The sequence below is a fragment of the Miniopterus schreibersii genome, assembly GCF_964146895.1.
Source record: "Miniopterus schreibersii genome assembly, chromosome: 3".
In the NCBI taxonomy this organism is placed as follows: Eukaryota; Metazoa; Chordata; class Mammalia; order Chiroptera; family Miniopteridae; genus Miniopterus; species Miniopterus schreibersii.
In genome coordinates, this window is record NC_138103.1 from 10,375,830 (window position 1) to 10,401,229 (window position 25,400).

At 53.5% G+C, this 25,400-nt stretch overlaps 1 protein-coding gene across 18 annotated transcripts in view; it reads left to right on the forward strand.

Annotated features, from left to right (window-relative positions):
• The window catches only part of MAPK8IP3 (mitogen-activated protein kinase 8 interacting protein 3), a 49,284-nt gene that overhangs the window by 19,204 nt on the left and 4,680 nt on the right, over positions 1 to 25,400 (forward strand). For 3 of the 18 annotated variants that reach the window (XM_081132362.1, XM_081132350.1, XM_081132361.1), the window contains exons 5-19: positions 2,459 to 2,482; positions 5,161 to 5,305; positions 8,951 to 9,197; positions 9,969 to 10,071; positions 10,295 to 10,413; positions 19,355 to 19,412; positions 19,724 to 19,876; positions 20,737 to 20,818; positions 21,933 to 22,063; positions 22,604 to 22,660; positions 22,743 to 22,913; positions 23,726 to 23,852; positions 24,018 to 24,113; positions 24,246 to 24,404; positions 25,020 to 25,185. In XM_081132362.1, coding sequence (XP_080988488.1) covers positions 2,459 to 2,482; positions 5,161 to 5,305; positions 8,951 to 9,197; positions 9,969 to 10,071; positions 10,295 to 10,413; positions 19,355 to 19,412; positions 19,724 to 19,876; positions 20,737 to 20,818; positions 21,933 to 22,063; positions 22,604 to 22,660; positions 22,743 to 22,913; positions 23,726 to 23,852; positions 24,018 to 24,113; positions 24,246 to 24,404; positions 25,020 to 25,185 — 1,838 coding nt within the window. The remainder of the gene's footprint in view (positions 1 to 2,458; positions 2,483 to 5,160; positions 5,306 to 8,950; positions 9,198 to 9,968; positions 10,072 to 10,294; positions 10,414 to 19,354; positions 19,413 to 19,723; positions 19,877 to 20,736; positions 20,819 to 21,932; positions 22,064 to 22,603; positions 22,661 to 22,742; positions 22,914 to 23,725; positions 23,853 to 24,017; positions 24,114 to 24,245; positions 24,405 to 25,019; positions 25,186 to 25,400) is intronic. The other 15 variants (XM_081132357.1, XM_081132366.1, XM_081132353.1 and 12 more) reach the window with 9 other exon arrangements.

Genomic DNA, 25,400 nt, shown 5'->3' on the forward strand with positions numbered 1-25,400 from the left:
AGAAGTTGCCAAGGGAGTTTCTAGGACACTGCATTGGAATGCTCACCTGGAATTGGGGGTCTCTGTGTTGTTCAGGGGAAGTTGGGCAGGGCAGTCTGAGCTGTGGCATCTCCGATGAGTGCTGGGCACCTGGCCAGCTCCTGAGCTGCAGCATTCTGGAGCCTTCAGGCTGTTTCCCCACCGGCTCTCTTCAAGGCAGGAGCCCCTCAAAAGTCATGCAGGACTGGGCCCAGGGAGAGGGGTGCAGTTTCTCTGTGAGCCAGGGAGGTGTGACCTCTGAACTCAGGACTTAGAGGCTATGAGTATCCAGGGTCCTAAGTCACAGTAGTTGGCACCCTGGGCCCCAGGGTCAGTACAGAAATAGATATCCTTAGAGCCTCAGAGCGATGAGGGCTCAGCCTAAAGCAGAAGCTGCCCGTCCTCTGTAGCTGGGCCCTGAGGGTCCCGGCCATCGTCAGGAGCAGGATCTGAGCTCTGATTCCCTTGCAGAGAAGAGGCGCCATGATTGCAGGATGGGCTGTGCTTTCTGTGGAATTCTCCATGTGTGGTGGAGGCAGGACCTTCTGTGGGAACCTGCTGTCAGTATGTGTCGTGTGGCCCCTTGGCCCTGAGCAGAGTCTGGACGAGTGTGACTCTGGCCCCTCCAGTTTCCTTGCTTCTCAGAGTTCTCCTTCTACCCTCGTGGCAGGCAGGCCTGAGAGAAGCTAGCATCCCCTCTCCCCAGAAGCCTCCAGCCCCATGGTGGACACTGTCCTTTTGTTCGTGACTCCTGGACATGTGTGGATGGCTCCCAGTATACCCTTTGAGGCCCCTCAGCAACTCTTGAAGGCTCTGTGTTGGAGCTCTTCCTCCCCAGGGAATTAGAACAGGCTAATTTTTCATAAGAAACCCCTCAACCTGTATCATAAGGGACAGGTCTGTGAGTCTTTTCTGTCCATACCACAAGTTCAGGTCCTGCTGCTTGTCCATAGCCATTTGTAGCTTCTGGGCGAGTGGGGCCTTTGAAGCCCAGAGTAGAGAGCAATGGCCATGGGGGGTAGTGCACAGAAGGGGCTTTCTCCACTCCAAGTTGTGGCCCACAGGGGCCTCTGCATTTGTAAAACAGAACCACTGGCTGTCCAAGAGAGGTTGAGGCTCTGGTCCAGATTTTTGTAAGCCTTGTCTCCCTATCTGATCCGGCCAGGAGGGGATCCCAGGGCCCAGGTGTGCCCATTGTGTCACCTTCCTCTCCAGGCCCTTGGCACTCTCTATTAATACACTTTCCCTAGCCAGAGTCTCCACCATGTCAGAGACGCCTGCCACCGTAAGAAGGTGCCTGGGGCTGCCTGCCACAATCCTCCTAAGGCCCCTTAGCTGTGAAAGGAGCATGCTCCTGTGGGAGAGTGCCTGGAACAGCACATGTTTGGGAAGCATGGCGCAGGAAGCAGAGGGTTGGTGCCATGCATTTAGGCGTCCCCATTTCCCTGCCAGCCAGCTAGAGGCATTTAGCTTCATCACAGGCTTGATGTCCTGTGGTTGCTGCAGCAGTTGTAGGGGCTCCTGCCTTCCCTGTAGCCATTTCTCCATGGCCCATATACTTGCTGGGAGCAAGATGTTCTGAGGACCATCATGTGTGTCTGACTCTGCCCTTCGACCTGTTTCCAGGTGAACAGACATGGATGGCAGCTACCGCCTCATGTTATTAGAAGGAACAGTGGTGGACATAGAGAAAGTATGAGCCTTCTGTCACTGTGCTGGCCTCTGGCCTTTGTAGGGCTCACAGGTTCAGACATTCCTTGGTGACTGTGCTGCTACTTTGGTGGGTTAAAGGGAAGGCCCCGCCCATCATCCTGGACCACTCTTCTCTGGGGTGTAGCCTCTCCTGTCACAGCTTGGGATCTTTTGGGGACAAATGTGTATGTCTGCCCAGGTTCTTCATTCAGACTCTCCAGCTCCCAGCATGAAGGCTCATCCTTAGTGCTGGGGAACCTCTGGTCACCCCTGACCCCAGAAAGGCATTTTCCTTCACTCCTGACTTGGTTTCCTGAATTGTGTATCTTTAGAATAAAACTCAGTGTGTACTTGAAACACCTGGTTCAGTCCATGGACATAGGCTCCATGAGCTGTGTGCTCCATCCCTGCATGCCCGAGTACACATGTGTGCTGAGCCACCTGGAGAGGACACTTGCCCACCACCCTGTGCTGAGTATGTGTGTGACCTGCTGCACAGGCCTTTTGTCCAAGCTAAGAGGGTCACATGTCTGTGTGTCATGTGTCTGTCATGTGTAGATGTCTCTGTGTTTCAGCATCTGTCTCTGGAGCATAGAGCGGGCTGCCTGACTGTGTCATTGCACAAGTCCTCTCTGTGTGAGCAAATGTGCGACTGGAGCTCCCGGATGCTCTCTAACACTGTCTTCTTGTCTTGCTCTCTGTGCTGTCACTGCTGTTTGCTGGCCCTGTGTCTGTCGCTGTCCCACAGTCCTCGTCAGTCGTGGAGGAAAAGGTAAAGCCTGCGCAGTGTTTGAGCTGTCTTCCCAGGCAATTGGGGGGCCTTTGGGGTCGGGAGAGTTAGGACACTAGTGGTTCTTAATTACAAGCACAGGAGGTTCCTAAGTCCACTTGACACATTTCCTGCAGCACTGGTACAGATCACAGCCTCTTGACAGGATGTTTAGAGGGCCAGGACATCGAGGAGGTGGCAGGTTGGCCCAAAGTCCCCAAGACAGCCACAGAGCAGATATAGATAGAGGGACTCCACTCAGGAAACATCCACCCATCCATAGATGGGACTGTGCATCCAAAGCCCAGGGCTGGCACCCCCCCCTCCCCCCATGCTCTTGTATCAGACAACCTGGCTTGGTCACTTTAGAGCCCTGGGCTCAGAGCCGGTGGCATGACCGTGACCCCACAGGCAGCATGACCTTTGCAGATAGTGTGACCCCCTTGGGCTACAGCCTCTGAAGTGATGAGCATAGGCATCTCCTGAGGCAGATGCAGGGATGTAATGAGAGGAATGCTGCCCAAGCTTCAGACAGGGATCTGGGCCATCAGTCAGCAATGCCCTGTGAGTGCTAACGGGGCTCAGAGAGTAGGCTCATGTGCAATGATGAGACAGTTCCTGGTGATGATTTCTGTCGGGGTGGCATGGCCTCGCTGGCTCTGGGTATAGTGTGTCTGCACACAGAGCTATGAAAGCAGGTTATGGACAAGTGTCCCCCATCCTTTGAAGCAGGACGCCCACTCTCTGCCCCTGCCGTCACTCTGTAGAATCAGGATCAAACGCGTTTGAGGCAAAGGGACCCATTGCATGCATTTCAGCCAAGATCAGAGCCGGCCAGGAGAGGGGCTCCTTATACCAGCATTGGGAGCCCCAAGGAGGAAAAGTGGGAAAAGGACAATCTGGGAGCCCCTGAGGGAGCAGATGGGAGTTGCAGCCTGTCCTCACCTGGCCCTGCTCCTCCAGGGATGTGCTGAGCATGTGGTGAGGCTACCTTCCCAGGTGCCTGAGGCCTCATGGGCTATGTCAGAACCAGAGTGAGGGCTGAGCCATGGGCCACTGAGGTCTTGATGGATCTGCAGGCTCAGAGCTTCCTGGCTTGATGTCTTTCTTAGGATCTGAGTTTCTTCAACTTTTAAGTGACATGTCCGAGAAAGCATCCCATGTCACAGGTGATGAGGGCTATGTGAGGCACTTTCTGAGAGACCTAGGCCCTGGGTGTGCCCCTCTGTATGACTCCTACAGGCATCGATAGCCCCTTGGGAGCACACTACTCCTCTGAGTCTGTCCCTGCCACAGACTAGCTTTCATGATAGTACAGCCAGGTCCCAGTGGGTCCAGGGAGCCTGCTCTGCAGGAAGCAGCATCTTCCTGAACAGGACAGAGGAGCCAGCCATAGAGGGGACAAAGCAGGACTCGACTCACAAATTCTGTGTTTCTTTCTGCATGGGGGCTCCAGCCAGAGAGACCCCTGCCCAGAGTTGGACTTTATGAGGGCAGCTTATAGTCAGTTCTGGTCAACAGGGGCTGCTCTGCTCTCCCTCTTCATCACCTGCATCCAAGCACTTCGAGGAAGCCCATCATCTCTCTCCAGAGCAGTCTAGCCTCTGGACCCAGCTCCCTGGGACCCCTTAGGAAGCCCCCTATCACTGTCTCTGGGGATTGAGCTCTGAGCATGAGAGGCTGTGGTTTGAAGGGCTGCAATTCTCAGCCTAAACAGCTCTGAGCAGCATGGGCTCTGTGGATGACAGTTTCTGGGGCAAGGTGGGAGCTGGCCTTGTCTCCACCACCTGATGCCCAACTTGAAGCCTCCAATGGAGGAGGGTCTCTGCCCTCACTGGCACTAAGGCCCACGGAAGGTTTGCTGAAGGATGAGTCCATGTCAGGTGGCTTTGAGCTTCCCTCTTACAAGTCCAGGCTACCAGACGTTCCCGGTTTCCTAGTGTAGCTTTGAAAACCCCTCTCTCTGGTGTCAGTGCTCCATGACAACAGGGACAGTGCACAGAGCCAGAGAAAGGTCCCAGGGGACTGTAGAGGTGGTGACACCCAGCAGAAGGGCAGGGTTCTCTTACTCTATACTTTGTTCAAACATTTTTTTCAGTGAGGTCTCATGAAAAGACAATACAGGAGTGGGGGCGGGGGCCGAGAGGGGGTGGGACCAAGTAACAGAGAGCAGGGTCAGTAGGAGTTGATTTTTTTCTAGCTGGCTCCACAATGTGAGTCTGGGCTCCACATAAGGAGACCGTCATCATAACAGTTGCTATTCTGAAACACTGGTCAGTGCTGGCCATGATGCTAAAGGGCCCCTTGCTGGTACTGCTGCAGGTGTCTTAGCATGCGCAGCAGATATCTGTTTAAAATCAAAATAACTAAAAATGGTAAGTCACGACATAGTGAACAGGGAAGTATTATACGGGATCACAGTGAAGCAAAGATTTCCCTGAACGTACAGATATCTTTGATTAAAGAGTGGCTGTAGATAGGAGGGATGGGAGGCCCCTGTGTATAATGGGCTTCCCAGAAGACCATGCCCTGTCCACAGTGGACCTCACCCTGAGCCAGGCAAGGGACATCGTAGAACCACTGTGTCTGCAGAATAGGCATCTGCATGTGCAGAGTGTTCAGTTCTCATTTCATGAGCCACCATCTGACCATCCATTTCCTCTCCTCTCCTCACATTTCAGCAGGAAGGAGCGCCCGACCTCTCTGAATGTCTTCCCCCTGACCGACGGCATGGTACGTGCACAGATGGGGGGCAAGCTCGTGCCTTCGGGGGACCACTGGCACCTGAGTGACCTCGGCCAGCTGCAGTTCAGCTCCACCTACCAGGTTTTGTAACCGTGCTGTGGAGTGAGGGTCTTTTCCTTGTCGCCCCATGTCCATTCAGGAAGTCCAATCTTTGCATACAACCCTTTGCAGCTTTTCCTGGGTTAGTGGGACCCCTCTCTGAGTTGCAAAAACAATGGAGAAACTGGACCAGCTCAGGAGGGCTTGGTCTTGCATTGATACCTACTATACTAGTCCAGGCTAAACCCCTCTGCAGTTAGGGTGGCCCATCTGTTAGGGCTGAGCTTAGTGACTGTCCCCCAAACACACCCAAAGTACTAGCCTCCCAGTCAGCCTGGATGCTAGCTCCAGAGTGTGTTATGCTTCTGGTGTCTGAGGTTCCCACAGCAACCAGGAGAGTCCCCGGCCAGGAAGCAGCTTCTCTTCTCCAGGCTGTTCTCACTCACCTGCACATGCCAATGGCTTCTGGGTCTCTGAGTTTGAGAAGGTGACATCCTGGGTGTGCACAGCTAACCAGGGAGTGCACCTCAGATTGGGGGGCCCCAAGAAAGCCAAGCGCAGGAACTTTCCATGTCCCATCACTCGTTCAGGGCTTCGGTCACTTGCAGCCAGTTTTTTGATCTATGAGCTCAGCCTGTCTGGCAGAGGCAGGCTGTGGCGGGACAGGACACTGACCCCCTCGCCAGGTAAGGATGCCATGCTCAAGGGTGGAAAAGGTGACCCAGGGGCTGGTGAATTTCCTGCAGAGGCTATCAGAAGACACCTGCAGAGAAGGCAGAGGGCTTTGGCATCTGGGTGGGGTTGGGCTGTGGAGTGGGGCCCAGATGTCCTGGAAATTTTCTTCCTGCTGTAGCTCCTTGCTGACTGTCTTCTGCCTCTGAGTGTCTGGCTTGCCTGCAGGAGGTAGCTTTAAGCTGTAACTCCCCTGGCTTCTGCTTTTGTTCCACAGAGTGAACTGCCTCTGTGACATTTGGCCCAGGCTCTCATCTGCCAGTTATAGGCTGTCCTGCCAGTGGGTAGGGGCTGGGAAGAAGTACGTAGGCCTATGGGGTCCCAATTATCCCCACCATTCAGCCAGGCTTGGCTGTTTAAGCCGACTGCTCACACTCACTCTCACTCAAACGAAAACTGGGTTTGCAGCTGGGGCTTCCCTGGAAGCTCTTGGAGAAGCCTCATGAGCCTCAAAAAGCCTCAGGGGCCTTCCTCACCCTCTGGCCTCCTGCGCTATTGTTTCTCCTGCCCGTGTCTGAGCCAACTTTTTTTCTCATGACATCTTTTCTGTATCCTACTACGTTGTCTGACATAGTCTTTCTCTTAATAAATCATAATGTTTTATGTTTTAGTTCTTAGGTGTGTTTTATTTGATTTTAATTTTTTTAAACAATTATTTAAGTTCCTTTAATTTCGTTCTCTAGGTTTTAAGGTTTTTCTAATTTCTTAATTTTGTTGTTGTTTTTGTTTTGTTTTTTGTTTTTATGTACTGTATTTTCAGTGTTTTAACCAAACAGTTGTGGCTACTCATGGTGAGGAAAGACCGCTAAGAGTTTGGGTTCTTTGCATTTGGAGGTCACTGCTACACGTTGATGTTTAGGAGGTTGAGAGGTTTGCCTTTAGGTAAGTGGTGGCCAGGGGGAGTGTCCTGTGGGTAAGTGGTGGACCGTAGGGTAACGGAGAGCTCAGGGAGCTTGGGGAAGTCTTGGTTACGTCACAGAATTTCCCACAGTGATTACCAGGGTCAAGGAGACCCACAGGAAAGCTACAGACACAAGTTTGAGGGTTGCCTATAATCTGGGAAACGTGGCCGGTGAGGAAGGTGTGGTTCTATGAGAGGGGCCTCCTGCACCTGACCTCCCCTGGGCTTCCTGGAATTCCTGAGCACCCAGACTCTGTACCCATCCCTCCTCGAGTGCTAGCAGGAGACCTGATGGCAGCAGAGTGCCCTCCCCATAGGGTGCCCAGTGCCTCTGAAGTATAGAGTGACAGGGCGCCTAGGGAGCCATCACAGGCTTCAGTGCGTCAGTGCCATGAAGAGGAAAGGATTTTTCCTTCTCAGTTGGGCCCTAACCTGTAGAACTCAAACCTGAATTGAAACGTTTTGACAGAGCTTCTTCTAGGGAGTGAGGGACAAGCTCTCAAGCAGGGATTCTCACTGGGGCCATGGGGCCGCCTGTGCTCTGTGGGATGTTGAACTGCGCCCCAGACTCCACGCACTCCATGCCAAGAACACTACTCCCCCCCCCCCCCAAGTGTAACAACCACAAGTGTCTCCAGACATCACAGGCGTCCTCTGGGGACATTGCCTCCCAGGTCAGAAACCCCTGCCTAGGGGATGATATGGAATCATGAGATTCCCCATAGAGAAGTCTCAGGAGCCTGTTAGATGAAGCCGGAAATTGCTGACCCCGGGAGAGAGAGGCAGTGTCCTGCCCTAGGCCTGGCTGTGACCAACCTGGTTGGGAAAAGATAGATCTCAGAAGTCTCCCAACCAGTCTAGCTCCTGGTCACCTAGAGGCCAGCCCTTCCACTTACAGGCAGGTGTAGGTTGGTCTGGGCATTCATCCAGCTTTATGGAGAGGCGGGATGCCCCCCTCAGCAGCCCCTCCCCTGTTAGGAAGTTCCCTTGGAAGTGTGCCCTCTGGGGTAACCGTGTGACCTGGCACCCTAGGGTTACGGTTGTGTACCACCTCTCAGCCACACCCACACCCCAGGAGCTTTAGCTGCTTCTGACTGTGCCCCTTCTCAGCACCATGAAAGAGGGGACTAGCCCAAGAGGAACTGCTACTTACAGGCTGCAGAGAGGCTCTGAGGCACCTGCTCGGGGTGACTCAGTTACCGGTATTAGTTAATAGAGGATGGGTACTGTTTTTATTACGATTGTCCAGGGTTCCACCAGGAAGGACGGCAGGAAGAGAGCGTTTGTTTCACATCTGTCCTTACTCAGGCAGCATGTGTTATCTCCGTGGAATCCCTAAGGTTAACTGTTGGTTGCAGATTTCAGTAATCTGGTCTCTTTTCAGTCCCGGAATATTTGGGCGCTGTCCCATTCTGTGGAGTGGAATTTCAGTTTGTGTAGATGTTTAAAGTAAACTTTAGTCCCTTCAAGCTGTAGAGGTTAAGCGTTTGCATGTCCCTGGATGTCTCTGTTTGGGGGACCATACTGGGCAGAATCGTAGAGATGCACATCCCTTCACAGCTCCTGACTGGCCAGGGCAGGAAGCAGGACACATGAGTGGGTGTGACAGCCAGCCAGTGCCTGGCAGCGGAGTGATGCTGGATCAGCAGGCCTCCTCCCCGGCCCCGTTAGAGCCCTCTGCCCACCCTGGGCTGCAACTTGTTTCTGACCACCCGCTGGCTGCAAAGGGTTGCCTGCCATATTCGTGTAGCTCCATGTCCATCACACGCGGCATCATCGGGGAGTGTGCAGGCTGAACGCCCTGATCTGATCAAACCATTTAATAAGGTGGCAGCAGCCTCCTGAAAACCAGAGGCAGTGGCTAGATGAGCCAAGTGACTAGGCCTTGAGGAATCAGCCTGACGGGAGAGCAGGGGTCCACCTGTCCCTTCCAGTTTGGTTGCTGTTTTATTATGGTCAAGTGGCAAAGAAGCCGAGCGAGGGGGCCTCATCCAGAGCCCCAGGGGGCGATAACCCACACAACGAGCTTCCCTTCTTCCTGTGTTTGGCCCTAGTGTCCACATGATGAGATGTCTGAGTCAGGCCAGTCCTCAGTGGCTGCTACACCCAGCACCACAGGCACTAAGTCCAACACGCCCACGTCTTCCGTGCCCTCGGCTGCAGTCACACCCCTCAACGAGAGCCTGCAGCCCCTGGGGGACTACAGCACCGGCACCAAGAACAGCAAGCGGATTCGGGAGAAGCGTAACAGCCGCAACATGGAGGTCCAGGTCACTCAGGAGATGCGCAACGTCAGCATAGGTACTACGACCATCAGGCGCTCCCTGGGCTGGGCAGCGTGGGGGTGCACCCACCGGTCCCCTTGCCGCCTGCTCTCCTGCCCTCCCTACCCTCGTCCGGGGAGATTTCTCTTCCTTCTACATATTGTAGTTTTGGTAGATGTATCAGTCTGCTCAGGCCACCATGATGACCCCCACAAACTGGGCACTCTAAACCATAGACTTCCAGTTTTGGAGGCCAGAAGTTGGAGATCAGAGTGTCAGCAGGGCTGATTTCTCCTGAGGCCTCCTTGGTGTGTAGATGCCATCTCTTCCTTGTGTCTGTACATGGTTGTCCCTCAGTGTATCTACATCCTAATCCCTTTTTATAAGAATGTAGTGAGATGGGAACAGGCCCCACCCTAATGGCTCCATTTTACCTTGACCAATTCTCTAAAGCTCCCCTCCTCAAATACAGTCACATTCTGACATCCTTGGGGCTAGGGCTTCAACGTGTGAATCTGGGTGATACAACTTAGCTTCCAACAATAGACTACCATCCAGCAGACGCAGGCTAGAGAGAAGGAGCAGAAAAATCCGGACATTTGTCTTGATCAGAAGAGATCATGAGGAAGAGGCACAGTTCTGGAGGACAGCCCCCGCCTGGCCCCCAGCCTGGGAAAACACTTTCCTGACAGTCTCTCCCGGGTGGTAGTCTAGCAGGGGTCTCTAGACATGGGGCCAGGGGACGACCATGAGTAATGCAGGGAACTCCCGGGCCCCCTCCTGACCCTTGTCCCACTCTGTCCCCCAGGAATGGGCAGCAGTGACGAGTGGTCTGATGTTCAAGACATTATTGACTCCACCCCAGAGCTGGACATGGGCCGGGAGCCCCGCCTGGACCGCACTGGCAACAGGTACTCCCTGGGCCCAGGGCCTGGGTCCCGGTTGGCTCAGCATTCACCCCAGGAGCCGGTGCCTTTGGGGGGTGCTCACGCAGCCTCTCACAGTGGGAGGCTGTTGGGGCCTGCACAGGCAGCACTGGTGTCAAGTGCCTGCATGGGGTGTCGGAGAGTCCCCGTACTTGGCCCACAGATGTTGCCCCTTCACTCTACCCTTCCCTGCTGCGTGTCCTCACAGCCCGACCCAGGGGATCGTCAACAAGGCCTTTGGCATCAACACTGACTCCCTGTACCACGAGCTGTCCACCGCGGGCTCTGAGGTCATCGGAGACGTGGACGAGGGCGCCGACCTGCTAGGTAAGCGCCAGTTGCCTCGTGACCCGGGGGCCCCGGGCTGCCATTGGCTTCATTTGTGATGAAAGCAAGTGTGTCTACTGTAAGCTAGGAACCGCTTTCTCCAGTTCGACTGACATATAATTCACACACAGTAGAACCCAGCCACTTAACAATGTACTCAGAGCTGTGCCACTACCTAGTTCCAGAACAATCCACCACCCAGAAAGAAACCCCTGCAATGAGCACTCGGCGGGAACACCGCCCTCCCCCAGGCAGCCCCTGTCCTAGGAATGTGTTGGGCGGTGCCCGTTGCCAGCTCCTCGCTGGGAAAGGAAAATGCCCAGACAGGGCCAGTGCTGCTCCGCGCCCCTGCAACACGGATCTCCACCAGAGCTCCTGCGCCTGGGTCTGATGGGGGTGCAGAGCTGGCTTCTTGATACAAACTTGCTCCTGGTCCTCCCACTGCCCCGGGATGGCTGTCAGGCATGTAAATCACCTGATTTTTGCCAGGCGACTGCTGGAAGCAAGGACTGCCCATTGGCTTTGAGGCCAGGCTGGGGCCCTTGGGTGCTGCAGGCAGGAAGTCCGAGTGTCACCTTGGGAGTCTCTCAGTGGGGCTCAAACCTCCTGCCCCGGATCGTATATCTGTGTGCCCCCCACCCCAACCCCTGAATACCCCTAACTCCAACCCTCTGTCCAGAGCCTGAGTCTTGAGAAGCCGCCTTGTCCTCAAAACCATGCTGTGGGAGGGGCTCCAGGACCCCAGGGACTGCAGCTTAGCTCTTCCTCCCCTCTTAGCTCCCTGGCGAGGAGGGCTTCGGGGCAGAGTGTGGCCGTGCTTCAGGGCAGCAGTGGTTCTGTTGGTCCCCTCCCCACACTCAGTTCCACTGAAGTGGCTCATAGGGAAAGAGCGGCCCTGTCCTCGTTGCGCGGGAGGAAGAGCATCTGGAACTGGGGCAGCTGCCTCAGCTGTGCGCCTGGCAAGTCAGGGTGGAAACTGTTCTACTTCCAGAATCTTTGAGGGCTGCCTGCTGACGTTATGATCTGTATTTTGTTATCCGCCTGAGGAGACAGAGCTGTCGCGCATTGAAGAGTACTTATTGCTGATCTTTCTGTGGCTCCAGGTCGTGCCTGGGCTCCCATGCTCAGCACTTCGGTTTGGTCAGCGCTGTCCCCAGTGACTTGGCAGCCTGCCAGCTGCAGCTGTTGCCAGGCCTCAGCCTGGGCCTGCATGGAAAGGTCCAGTTGGTATTTTCAGTCTAGCAGATTGTCGCTTTCTTTGCTTTGGGGTAGCCTCTTGGTTGTTTTCATAAGTTGATTGTCTTGGGGTAGGGGGCACCTCCTGTGAGCATAATTATCTGGGGTGTCAGCACCAGCACTGCCTTGTGCCTGAAATGGAAGTTTTTTTCAGCCAATTTTTAAATTGTGGTAAAATACACATAAAATTACCATCTTGCACTTTTTTGAGTGTGCAGTATTGTAAACTACATTTATACTCAGTAGTGAAAGACTGAAGTCTTTTCATCTAAGATCAGGAGCAGTATGCCCACTTTCAGCAGTATATATTTTTGCTGCTGAAAGTGGGCATACTGTCCACTGCGGGCTCTGAGGTCATCGGGGACGTGGACGAGGGCACCAACCTGCTAGGTAAGCGCCAGCTGCCTCGTGACCTGTGGGCCCCGGGCTGCTGTTGGCTTCATTTGTGATGAAAGCAGAGTATGTCTACTGTGAGCTAGGAACCGCTTTCTACAGTTCGACTGACATATAATTCACACACAGTAGAACTCAGCCACTTACAATGTTCTCGGAGCTGTGCATAATGTTTAATTGTCTGAATGGATCACACTTCCATATCCATTCATTCACTGATGGATGTTTGGGTCATTTCCACTTTTGCCTGTTGTCACTAGTGCTCCTGCTGCATTTTTGGCCCCTCACATGATTCTGTAGGATTTTGCCAGAGCTAACCAGCCTCCTCACTGCCGGGTGACTCTGGGTTGCCTGCCTGTCCATCTGTCTGCAGCCCCAGGTTGCAGAGCTTTCCTCACTGGTGGGCCTCTTCATGTGACCATTCCTGCCCTCCCATCTAGGAGCCCTGGGGGCCGTTGGATGCTCTAGCATGTGGCCATGTCCTGTGGTCATCATTGACTCCCTATTTAGGCCACATCACTCCAACTATCACTTTCATACAAAATCTCCATAAATAGTGATGGCAGGAAAAAAATGGTGAACTAGAAACTGCATATTAGTAAATTTTACTTGGCAGCTACCTTGACTGAATCAGTCATTCAAAATGGGGTCACTAACTCTTAGGCAGATGTAGTAGGTCCCTGGAATGGTAACGAAGTCTGATGAATCTCTTGGGGTCAGGTCCCCAGCACAGGGAGTTTGACATGATCTTTTCATGAGAAAGCCTAACCAGTGCATCTGATGCGTCTTTGTTCTGAGGACTAGAAACCAAAACCGTTTTCGCTTTCTCATGTGGTAACAGAGGATGAGTAGCTATGTACTCAGCGTTTCCACTGGGATGCTTTTTTTTTTGCAGGATGGTGGTCATCTTGGGCACCACTTAGGTCTGGTTGTAATGAGCCCCTGCTCTTCGGGGTGATAGACCTTTTGGTGCTTTCCAGAACCTTGAGCACAATAAGCGTGTGAAAATCAGGGAGCCTTGAGTTGAGGAGAGTTGAGCGCTGTTGTGACCAGTAGATGGAGTAGGGCAGAGGGATGGTCTGCTCTAGTCCCCTCACCTGAGGGACCCCATCCCCAGAGCATGGCTCAGCCACAGTAAGTGTCAGTGACGGGAGTTTTGGTCCCACCTCACCATATTTCTGAAGATATCTGTTGCAGGAGTAAGTACCCGACCCTAGGTTCCTGTGTGGCTGCTAATCAGAGAAGAGACTGGGACAGTGGGTGGTTGTCAGTCCCGGTTTTGTGACAGTTTTCACAGTGGAGAAAGATCATGTAATTTCAGAAACATGTTAATGCTCTAAGCAGTAAGATAGATGGTGGCATAGTTGATGACAGCATCCCCAAGCTCTAAGTGCCTGGATTGGCTATTTCATGCCTCTCTCGCCATTTGGACTGTGAATTCCTTCAGCAAAGAAGGAAGGAACACATATATTATTATATTTCATTGAATCCACAACACCACAGATTATATGATATGCCATTATTTTATAAATCTCCAAGAAAGAGCCCGGCCGGGCGTGGCTCAGCGGTTGAGCATCCACCTAGGATCCAGGTGATCAGGGTTCGATTCTCGGTCAGGGCACATGCCCAGGTAGCGGGCTCGATCAGTGACTCTCTCATCATTGATGTTTCTATCTCTCTCTCTCCCCCTCCTTTCCTCTCTCTGAAATCAATAAAGATATGTTTAAAAAAAAAAAGAAATCTCCAAGAAAGAAAAAAATTGCTGCAAATTAAACTATAAAATGCCATTGATTATAAAACCCATTTACAATTTCAGAAATGTTAAGGTATGAAAATATGCATTATAGAATTGATGTAACTGGGGAGTAAAGGAATTAATATCCCATTTAGCAGGTGCCAGATGCTCTACCAGGGAATTTCACAACAAGCCTACACTAAGGAAATTATGTCTCCATTTCACAAATAAGGAAATAGAAGCTCAGAGCAGCTAAATTACCTGCCCTACATCACTTAGTTAGAATCTGAAGTTCTATACAGGATGGTCCCACTTTCCTTCTACTCTGCCACACTAGGGTCCAGCAGTAGGTACCAACCACTTAGTAACAAGACCTAGAAAATGTCTACAGCCCTGGCTGGTGTGGCTCTGTTGGACTGTCATCCCATACACTGAAAAGTTGCTGGTTCGATTCCCAGTCAGGGCACATACCTAGGTTACAGGTTCAATCCCCAGTTGGGGCATGTACGGCAGGCAACTAATCAATGTTTCTCTCTCCTTCTCTCTCTCCCCCCTTTCCCTTTTCCTCTCTGTAAAAGTAGTAAAACATATCCTTGGGCGAGGATTGAAAAAAAGAAAATGTCTATAAGTTATCCTGAGAAATAGAAAAACCTTTGTAAAGAGAGTTAGAAAATATAATTGAAGAACATAAAAGAGGCCTCATGTAAATAGAGAACTATGACACATTCTTGGATCTAAAGACTGAGCTCGGTAAAGCTGTCAGGTGGCATCACAAATTAACCCATTGTTCATACATGAATTGATTAGTAGCAGTAAAAAGATCCACATGGCCCGGCTGGGTGTGGCTCAGCAGTTGAGCATCTGCCTAGGATCCAGAAGATCGAGGTTCAATTCCCAGTCAGGGCACATGCCCAGGTTTCGGGCTTGATCCCCTGTCAGGGACGTGCAGGAGGCAGCCAATCAATGACTCTCACCATTGATGTTTCTATCTCTCTCTCCCCCTCTCCCTTCCTCTCTCTGAAGTCAATAAAGATATATTAAAAAATAATACTAAATAAAATAAAATGAATCCTATAAAATAAAATAAAAGATCCACATGGTTGGGTTTTTTTCTGGAATTTTATGAATGAATTCTGAAGGTCATCCATAAGAGTAAATGTGTGAGAATAGCCCAGCCCAGAAATTTTTTAGAAAGAACAAGGTTACAGGATGGCCATTCCAGGTGTCAGAGTACTTTATAAAGCTACAATGATGGAAACAGGCGGCAATAAACCAGTGACTCTGTGAGTTCCTGGTTGAAGAGCTGAGGACAGACCTGGAGCCATGTGGGAAATCATATGTAATAAACTCAGCACTTCAGGTCATTGGAAAATAGGTGGGATATAGATACTGGAGAAAAATGAAGTCTGATCCCAACCTCACACCATACACAAAAGCAATATCTAGGTGTCCTAAAGATCTAAACATAGATCTTTATTTGGTGTGGCTCAGTTGGTTGGGTGCTGTCCCATGCACCGAGAGGTCACAGGTTCAATTCCTAGTTGAGGCACATGCCTGGGTTGTGGGCTCAATCCCCAGTAGGGGGTGTGCAGAAAGCAGCTGATTGATGTTTCTCCCTCTCCTTCCCCCTCTCTCTAAAATCAATAAAAACATATTTTTAAAAAATACCTAAACATAAAAATACAAGGATAATAGAACTAGAAGAGAATATTGGAGAGCATTTTCATAATCTGGGTCTCTGCATAGACATTGCCATAGAAGAAAATACTGACAGGTGTAATCACATGAAAATTGAGAATATATGTTTATGGTCTCTATCATTAAAATTAAAAGTCAAGTACAATAGAAAATGGGCAGAGGAAAAAATAGGATATTCACAGAAGATACCAGTAAACATGAAAAGGTGCTCAATTTCAGGAATAATACAGAAATGAAAATGGAGGGAAAATAAAGAGAACTCTTTTTCCTCAAAAGATGGACAAATACAGAGCAGGCTCTGTTTCGCCTCGCTGGCGGAGCGGCGCTGGCAGTGTGGTTAGTAGCTGACACAGAGTGAGCAGGACGACAGGTTCTCAAACAGCACCGCTTTGCCCACTCCTGAGGCTGTGCATTGTAGTGTCCTGGGTGCTCATGCAGAACCATAAACGCCCTAAATAGGGATGGCGTGGGTGCTGTAGTAAATGATGGGACATTCCTATGCAGGAGTACGACAAGGCGTTCGAGGGGACCATGGTCTGACGTGGAAGTCCTGTGATACAGTGTTAGGTGAAATAAAGCAAGCTGCCCAAGAAGATGGATAGTGTGGTTGTGGGGTTTTTTTAAAAAAAACACTGATGTTTATAGAGGAGGCCTGAGAGGAAGATCAAATGTTAACAATGGCTGCCCTGGGAAGGAGAAATGGTGCACTTCTTTATTTGAATTCCTACAATGATTTGTGTAGTTTGCTATTTAAGTCGAGTGACTTTTTATACTGTATGCTCATTTGTGAAACGAGTCCAGTGGAACAGTGTCGTCTCATCATGCCTTCCGCTGCGTAACAGAGTGGTTTGGACCCATGTGAGGATAGCACGTGCCAGCACACCCTGCCCGCATCTCTGCTCTTTCCTGCACAGGGGGCCTGTGTTCTGGTCACCCCTTACTTGACCCTTCCTGTAAGAGCTAGGCTGGCCAGGGGACCCTTCAAGGCCAGGTGCCTGTCTGCGGCTCACTTACTCAGAGCCTTTGTGGTCGGACACTCTTGGCACTCCACCACACCACACTCACTAGCAGCCACACACATACATACATACCCAGCCACACTCATGCACACGTGCACAACCAGTCTCCCACGCGCACACATACCCCCACGGAACCACACACACACAGTCATGGACACACACACAACCATTTACACACGCTCTCGTCTTTGCAGGCCTTAACCGTCGGTTCTACAGAGGACTGGCCCTCTGATGGGTGGGTAATGGGACTAGAGGGGTGAGCAGGCTTTAGATTCCCATGGTTGTCCCTTCCAGGTGCTCTAGGGGACTGAGGGATATTCTGATCTGGCCTCCCTTTTCCTTCAGGGTTTCTGCCCCGATGGGATTTGTCACCACAGGCCTGGTGACATCTGCTCGTATTCTTTTATGCTCTTCATGGAAGTGGTTGATCATTGTTGCTTTTTATTTTTAATAAGAATTTATTTTGTTGGTTCCAGTCACCAATTGACCTTTGTCACTTACTTTCCCTGTCATTTTGTGCTTCGATGGACATGGCCCCAGGGGAGTTCTCAGGTGTGTATCTTTCCTGTCTGTCTGTCTGTAGCCCCTTCTTCCCCACAGTGGAGTCCAGGTGGAGTGAGGTGGTGCCCCAGGGACACTACCTGCTGCTGTCACACTCCAGTCACCACTGGCTGGGCAGCCTGTCCTTCCTGATTCTGTTCCAGGCCACTAAGGCACACGTGCTTTTGCTTACCAGCCTGCTGCCGCTTGGAAGCTTATTTTGGTTTGCTCCACTAGCCCACTGGCGGTGACCTTGACCTCTGAGGGAGAAGCTGTGCCCTGACCCTGTTTTCTCGAAAGCTGAGAATCCCCCATGGTCATTTTTTAAAGTTCTACAGAGCTCTTAGAAGCATAGAACAGTTACCTGGACAAGGCCTGCAGGCCCAATTCTGCGCTGTCTCTCCTGTCAGGTGTGTCCCAGGAGTCAGGGATTCCGTGAGGCCTCCACCAAGTGGAGCTCAGAGGTCCTCCTCCCATGTGGCAGGTGGACTGAGATCCTGCTTTCCTGCTTTGCAGCAGGAGGTTCTGAGACCCCCACCTACCCAAGTGCAGCCTCTGCAGTGTGCAAAGGCACGAGGGTCGCGGGCACAGCTCTCTTTCCCTGCAGAGACTTCTTCCATCAAGTAACTTCTAGCCCACCCCTCACCACCCAGGTCGTAGTGTAAGGTGTCAGTGCCTTGCCTTGACCTTCCACCTCCCCAGCAAGTGCTCTTGGCCTGGTGGTCTGTGCAACCTAAGGATAAACTTTCCAAAAGGAGTAGCTGGCTCCCTCCCATCCTGCTCCTGTGTCTTAACTCCAGCACAGCCTGAAGTAGCCCTAAAACACCTCCACCTGCTGTCCACACAGGCTTAATGCGCTTGTTTTCTCTCCCTCTCTCCTAATCCTTCCTCCCGCCCTGGTTGCCCATCTCCTGTGGGACTGGGACGGCTCCCATAGTGCGTGATGATTTTTTTGGTAAGGCCAAGGCCCTGTTTCAGTGTGTGTTTCTCCCACTTCAGGTTTCCTTTGTCTACCCGACACCTTCTCATGCTTCATGAGTGTCTGCTTCGTTCTGCATGGTGGGGCAAAGGTGGGGTCAGCAGGGACTTCCGGGGTGGGCATGGGGATAGGGAGTGGGGGCCTCTGCCCTGCCACCCCAACAGCCTCCCTCAGAGTAGACCCTTGGCCTGCTGAAGAGGGGCATCCCCAGCCTCACTGAGCCTCCATAAACTCAAGGCAGGCTGGCCCCAGGTGCGATGCTGAGAGGCTTGCCTGCCTGGTGCCTGCTGTATCCCATTCAAGGGGGAGGCAGGCCCCAAGTGAAGCAGGGATGTGAGAATGGAGACGGGCAGAACCCTAAGCTGAGCACATTGTGTGCCTGTGTATCTTGTCTCATGGTGCATTAGACCATGGAGGGAAGTAAAAATAAGAGGAACAGACCTGGGTTTTGGGACTGACCCAAAGGATTAGATTCAGTACTTTTGGGGGATTTGTGACGTGTACAGAGAGCTCAGTCTGTGGGGTCCACTGTGGGGCCTGGTCACAGAGGAGCCAGGTCAGCCTCTCTGGGCACTGGCCCCAGGGAGCGCTGTCCTCACATCCACTCCCTCTTTTACCTCCTGCTGACCCCACCGCCTTGGTCCAGGTCCCTTCAGTCCTGCTCCTAGCCCCGGTGGAGGGCTGCACCTGCCATGGGGCCATCCCATCTCCTCAGCTAGGTGTTCTCTGTATCTTGTGCTGTCTTCTCTGTTCCTATCACCATGGCTCCAACCTCCCATTCCCCTGGGGGGGCATCTCCGAAAGGGGTCGGCTTCATGATGTACTGGGAAACCACAGGGTAGGGTAAAAGGGGTGATGCTGGGATGGGGGGCACAGAGACGGGTGGATGCACAGAGCCAGTTTAGAGTCGGTTCAGGCTGGTGCCATCTGGGCCCTGATGGTACATAGACTTCATGTTGGCAGAAAGTTGTAGGAACCCAACCCCAAGGTCCAGAACGTAAGCCCAGGGCTGCTGCATCCATCAAGGCAGTGGAAACGTGCTCAGTGCCTTCCAGAGGCCATTCTGGGACCCCCTTGGGGCTTGCACGCAGCAGGTTCATCTCTGACTGCATTGCTGGGTGGAGAACCCACCTGAAGGCCAGCAGAGGCCTCCCCCATGGTCTACTTGGCCTCCCTTTGCAGCCCATCTTCCTGCAGGTCACACTTCTAGTCCTGATCCCCTCTCATCAGCCCTCCCAGGCATGGGCAGCTCCCTGAGGAATGTTTGTTACTCTGAGGCAGGTGTGGCGGCATCAGCATCTGGCTTTGCCTGGCACAAAACCTATGTACCTTTTGTTTCAGGAATGGGCAAGGAAGTGGGGAATCTGCTGCTGGAGAATTCACAGCTTCTAGAAACCAAGTAAGAATGCTCTTCTCCAACGCCTCCATTGCTGAGATAGCCCTCCACCAGGGTCTCCCTGTGACAGCCATGTCAGCCCAGCCCAGAAGGCAGCCCCCAAGCAGGACCTGGACCCACACTGCTGAGCTTGTCCCTCCTGGGGAGAGTAGCCACTGCCTTTTATGGGGGCATGTGGTAACCACCTTTAGCCACATTCTGGACCAGGATGTGCCTTCTCAGATACACAAGTGCAGGTGGACCCCTCTATGACCCCTATCACATAATGTACATGCTGGTTCACACGAGGCTCCCGTCTTCCTCCCTTTTCAAAGAAACGCTCTGAACGTGGTGAAGAACGACCTCATCGCCAAAGTGGACCAGCTGTCAGGGGAGCAAGAGGTGCTGAAGGGGGACTTGGAAGCTGCCAGGCAAGCCAAACTAAGGCTGGAGAGCCGCATCAAGGACCTGGAGGAGGAGCTGAGGAGGTAAGTAGGGCTGGGGATGGGCCTCTCAGGAAGGACAAGGGCTGAGAGCTTGGAGGGCAGAATGAGATCCCCGCTGGGCCTCTATTCTATCCCGTCATGTTCTTTGCCAGCTACATCCCAGAGGTCATTCCTTCCCAAAGTGGCTCACTTCGCATGCTCACCTCTCAGCCTCCCTGTTCTCTCAGTTGCATCTCATGTTTAACTGCACCCACCCAGCTACTGGGTTGTCTGCCCCTCCTCTTTCATCTCCTTCCTTGTTGGAATGCCACAAGAGATGGTGGTCTGTCTAGAGTGCCCTTTCCTTAGGCTTAGTGCCCCAACCTGAGCCTTCCTGCTGCTCTCACACCATTACGTTCATACAGGAGGGAGGGGCGAATTGACAGCTGGCTGCCCTCTGTACCCTGTGCTCCCTGGCCCTTGATCAGCCAAGGTTCAGCTATGCAGCCCAGTTGGGAAGCTCTGGGGCTCCCTCCCTAGCAGTCTGCACTTTCCTGTAGCCTTTCTCTTTTAGCCTGATCCTCACCCCATTCTCCCGGATGGTGATGGGAAAGGGAGGTATAAGAGGAGGCCCCAGGCAGGTGGCACCCGTGCTGGGTTTGTGGGAGTGGGAGCCAGATCTGCTCTGGGCTTGCCTGAAGCCAGCGCTGCCTGTGCCCGGAAGGATAGCTGGCTCTGCCTTCCCATCAGTGATTGGCTGCTGAAGGGAGGTCCTATTCCTTGGCTGGAGCAGCCAGGACAGATGTGTGGGCTTCAGGGCCTGGAACCTAAAGGGAGACACCTGAGTCCAGCGCAGAGGTGGAAGTCTCCAGGCTGGTGCCCAGTGGGCCCTCACCCTGCCTGGCTTCCTTCCCATCCCGCAGAGTGAAGTCCGAAGCCATCACCGCCCGCCGCGAACCCAAAGAAGAGGGGGAGGATGTAAGCAGCTATCTGTGTACAGAATTGGTATATTCCACTATTAACATGTGGGGCACGGGGCGGCGGTGGGCGGGCTGCCGGGATGCGCTCGTTCTTCTGGGCCTCTGGGCCCCCCACCCTAGCTATGTGGTGACCACACCCAGCAGCATCCTCCCCCACCCCAGGATGTCATGAAGTCCCAGGTCTAGTGGACGCATTTTGCACAGTCATGAGCAGGGTCTCCCTGTCTATGCAGCACACCTGCTGCCCCCTGCACTCCAACTTGGAGAGCAAGGTTGCGGAAATAGCATCAGTCACCACTGTCCCCGGACCAAACAGCTTGAGTAGCTCAGGCACTGTGAGGCCCTCTGACTGCTCATCTGTCCCCACCTCCCCGCTGAGGTGCACTGAATGTTCTGAAGAAAGTCGGCCCCTCTGCTGCCTGGAGGAGGCAGTCACAGGTCTTCACCCCAGGTGAATTTTGGACCTTACCACTCATTAACTGTTGTTTTCCCGGTCATATGACACTCACATTGGGATGCAGTTCACACAGCAGGCACTCAGGACGCAGTAGTTATTCCTGTGCAGCCTCTCACTCCAAATACTTTAGGACAGAAATAAAGCTGCAGGTGAATTGTAGAGGTTCCCCAGGCCGCTCCCACATGGTGATGGAGGTGCCCGGTAGGGGAGAGTAGACGTGGTCCTGTCACAAAATCTGCCAACAGCAGACTCCTCACAGATCCACCAAAACTTCCAGCGTTCAGCCTGGACGTGGTGACCCCAGGGCCTGCTTTCTTCTCTAGAACCTCTCTCCCTGCTGTTTCACCTTGGGCCTCCACCTGTTAGTGTTGACTGGAGGCATTTGGGATTGCCACCGTGTCCCGGGGCTTATAGGAAAAGTCACTGTTGTGCCCCTTAAGTGTATCCTGTGACCTTCTGGAAAGAAGGTGGCCCTGTTGGTGGGTAGACTTTCATGTCTCCTGTCCCCCTGCCCACACCCTCCCCACCCATTTGCCTGAGTCTGTGGGAACCCACACTTGGATTCACCAACACCCAGAGGCCAACCCAAGATGAATTTCGGTGTGACCTGGCTTTGGCGGGCACTGGACTGACCTGCCAGTTGGTCCTTCACTGGCTAAATAGCAGCACCCTTTCCCTACAGGACAAGATCCCCATGGCGCAGCGCCGCCGCTTCACACGGGTTGAAATGGCTCGTGTGCTTATGGAACGCAACCAGTACAAGGAGCGGCTGATGGAGCTTCAGGAAGCCGTGCGGTGGACCGAGATGATCAGGTGGGTCCCCAAGGCTGCCCTCAGGGTTCCAAAGATGCACTCCTGTCTCCATATATGAGACATGGTCACTGTAAGAGGTCCTGGTTATGGACTTGGAGGTTGACCTCTACCCACCCACCCCCCTCTCTTCTAGGAGGATTAGAAGGGTGAGGGGCCTCCCATGTGGGAGCCTGTAGGGGGCCAGGAGAGCCGGGCCTCCACTGCAGCCCTGACATGGCAGGGAGATGCCCACTGGGCTAGAGCTGGGCTGGGACATGTTGGGGCTGGTGTGCCAGGGCCCCTCTGGGAAGTTCTGAGTGACCTTCCCAGGACACCCTCTACACTCTTGCTCCATTCCCAGGGTGTCTGGGGTGAGGGTCTTCTGCAAGGGAGGCAAGAAGAGTGGGGCCCAGTCAGATTGGGTGGGGCCAGGCCTGGCCATGGGTGTAGTTGGGCTGGGCAATGGGTGGGCTGAGTGAAGCAGGCATGGTTGGCCTGAGAAAGGGCATGACAGGCTGGGCAGTGGCCTAGCTGGGCTCCTTCCCTGCCCCTCCCTTGTAGAGCATCCCGAGAGCACCCATCTGTCCAGGAGAAGAAGAAATCGACCATCTGGCAGTTGTGAGTTTGGGCACTGGGCTGAGGAGGGGGTGGGGAGGCCTCCCCCAGGCCCATCACTCACTTCCCTTGCCTCTGCTGGCAGCTTCAGCCGCCTCTTCAGCTCCTCGTCCAGCCCCCCTCCAGCCAAGCGATCCTACCCCTCGGTGAACATCCATTACAAGTCACCCACCACAGCGGGCTTCAGTCAGCGCCGAAGCCATGCCCTGTGCCAGATCTCAGCAGGCAGCCGGCCCCTGGAGTTCTTCCCGGATGAGTGAGTGTCCCACCCCTCCCCTGTACCTCCCTCCTGGCCAGCCCAAGGGGAAGCCATGTGGCCCAGAGGTACTGAAGCAGGACCTGCCTCACCTTGATGCTCTGGGGCTGTTCTAGGGAATGGGGTCCATGATAGGAAGGACACTGGCTGAGGCATCCAGGGTCATGATGTCTTCATGAACACACTGTGCGCCCCTCCAACCCTCTAGTGGGAACGTTGGCTGTCCCTTTGCACTCCCCCACAGTCCCTGTTCTTAGTCCCAGCTGGCTGCACCCCTCTTTTGACGATCTTACTGCAGCAAGCTGGTCCTGCACACCTATGCTCTGCTAAGATTCTTGGAGCTGACAGGAAGTTTTCCTGCCAGGTTGGGTTTTTTCCTGGGGAATAAGTTCCTGTTTGTAATTTTGTTTTTTCCTTTGTTTAGAAACCAAGAAATCCAGGGCTCCAGGGCAGAAATGGGGAATTCTGTGCCTTGTGTCAGAGCTGTGGAAGTTTCCCTGGAAGGCTCAGGGCAATGGGAGGCTGCACTGTAGGTCCCTGTCAGTTGGCCCTTAATGACAGGGACAGCAGAACGGGAACCTGGACGATGACAGGTGTTGGGTATGGTCTCTAAGCCCAGTGTTGGGAGATCCACCCTCCCATTTGATGGGCACCCAACTGGGGCAGCAGGAGCCCTGCCTCAGTGGCTGGGAAAAGACAGGACAGGTTCAGGAGGGAAAGCTCCCAGGGCATCGGGTGCTCCGTGCAGGTCAGGCCTGTGGGACTGTGAGTCACCAAAGACTGAGAAGTACCCCATCCTTCCTCTCGCCCAGCGACTGCACCTCCTCTGCCAGGCGAGAGCAGAAGCGTGAGCAGTACCGCCAGGTGCGCGAGCACGTGCGCAACGACGATGGGAGGCTGCAGGCCTGTGGCTGGAGCCTGCCGGCCAAGTACAAGCAGGTGCTGCTGCAGGGCACAATGCGCATGCGCAGGGTGGGGTGGCGGCACTGGGCGGCTTCAGAGCTTCAGACCCAATTCTAGAGGGATGGGTAGCCGGACTGCTGTCCACGCACCTGAGCCGCCCCAGGCCTCGTGCCCACGGCGCCTCTCTGCCTTTGGTTGCAGCTGAGTCCCAATGGGGGGCAGGAGGACACCCGGATGAAGAACGTGCCTGTGCCGGTGTACTGCCGCCCTCTGGTGGAGAAGGACCCGACCATGAAGGTGAGCCTGGCCTAAGGGAAGTGGGCAAGCAGGGGGAGGTTGCCACCCAGAAGCTGAGTCCAGGCAGGTCTGGGAAGCTGGGGAAGGCCCTGTCACACGTTGGTAGCAGCCCTGATGTCCCTGTTCTCTCAGCTGTGGTGTGCTGCCGGTGTCAACTTGAGTGGGTGGAAACCCAGCGAGGACCACACTGGGAATGGAGTCAAGCTTGAGCCAGGCTTTGATCCTCTGACCTGCAACCGGGAAGTGGAAGGAGAGAACAAGAGCAACCACACATCCCCCGAGAAGAAGAAGGTCAGAGTGGCAGGAGGGGCCGGGACTGTCTGCTGTCATCTGCATGCTCAGGCTGTGCTCAGCACCAGGAACTGGGTGGGAGTGACAAACAGAAGAGAGAAAGGGACAGTGTCCTAAGACTGGGCTCATCTGAGGTTCCGTTCCACTCCCTAGGGCAGGTCCAGGGCTAAGCTGCTGCCTGGTTCTAGCCCAGCACCTGAGGAAGATCAGACGGCAGTAGGACTGAAAGGGTCAGGTTCCCTTGCCTTCTTGCAAGGAACAAATTTCACTGCCTGCAGAGGAGCAGTGGAAGAGGCTAAGCAAAGAGGGTGGCAGAAAATCCTTCACACTTGGAGGCCAAGGCTTCCTTTTGTGTTCTGGCTTCATTTGGGAGCCAGTGACTTAATGGCTCGGACTCACGGTCTTATGTGGAAGTGAGACCATGTGTGCCAGCAATCTAGCTACAAAATACAGTTCTGAGTGCTCACCGTCCTGGCTATGGGATAGGACAGCTGTTTCCCCTAAAGCCATGGGAAAGGTTAGATCCTAAAGATTCCAGGAGGCCCTCATGAACTCCATGTGGCTGCTGGAATCACCCACCCTTGGGCATCAGCCTGGTCGCCTGTGCTCTGACAGGCAAAGGAGCTCCCTGAGACAGATGCCACCTCTAGCCGGGTGTGGATCCTCACCAGCACCCTGACCACCAGCAAAGTGGTGATTATCGACGCCAACCAGCCAGGCACCGTCGTGGACCAGTTCACCGTCTGCAATGCCCATGTCCTATGCATCTCCAGCATCCCTGGTGAGTGCCGCCCACACTGGAGCCAGTGCCCAGAAGGGCAGGGTTTGTGCTGCTCAGAGGACAAGCTAGTATGCTAAGTAAGGAGACTTGAAGAGCAGCACTTGCCTTCTGTGACACCCCGTGGACACACAGGAGCTGGGCAGGGGAAAGTGTCCAAGGAGGGCCTCGCTGGTCATTCTTCCTGCTGTCTTAAGGATGCAGGAGAAGATGCGACA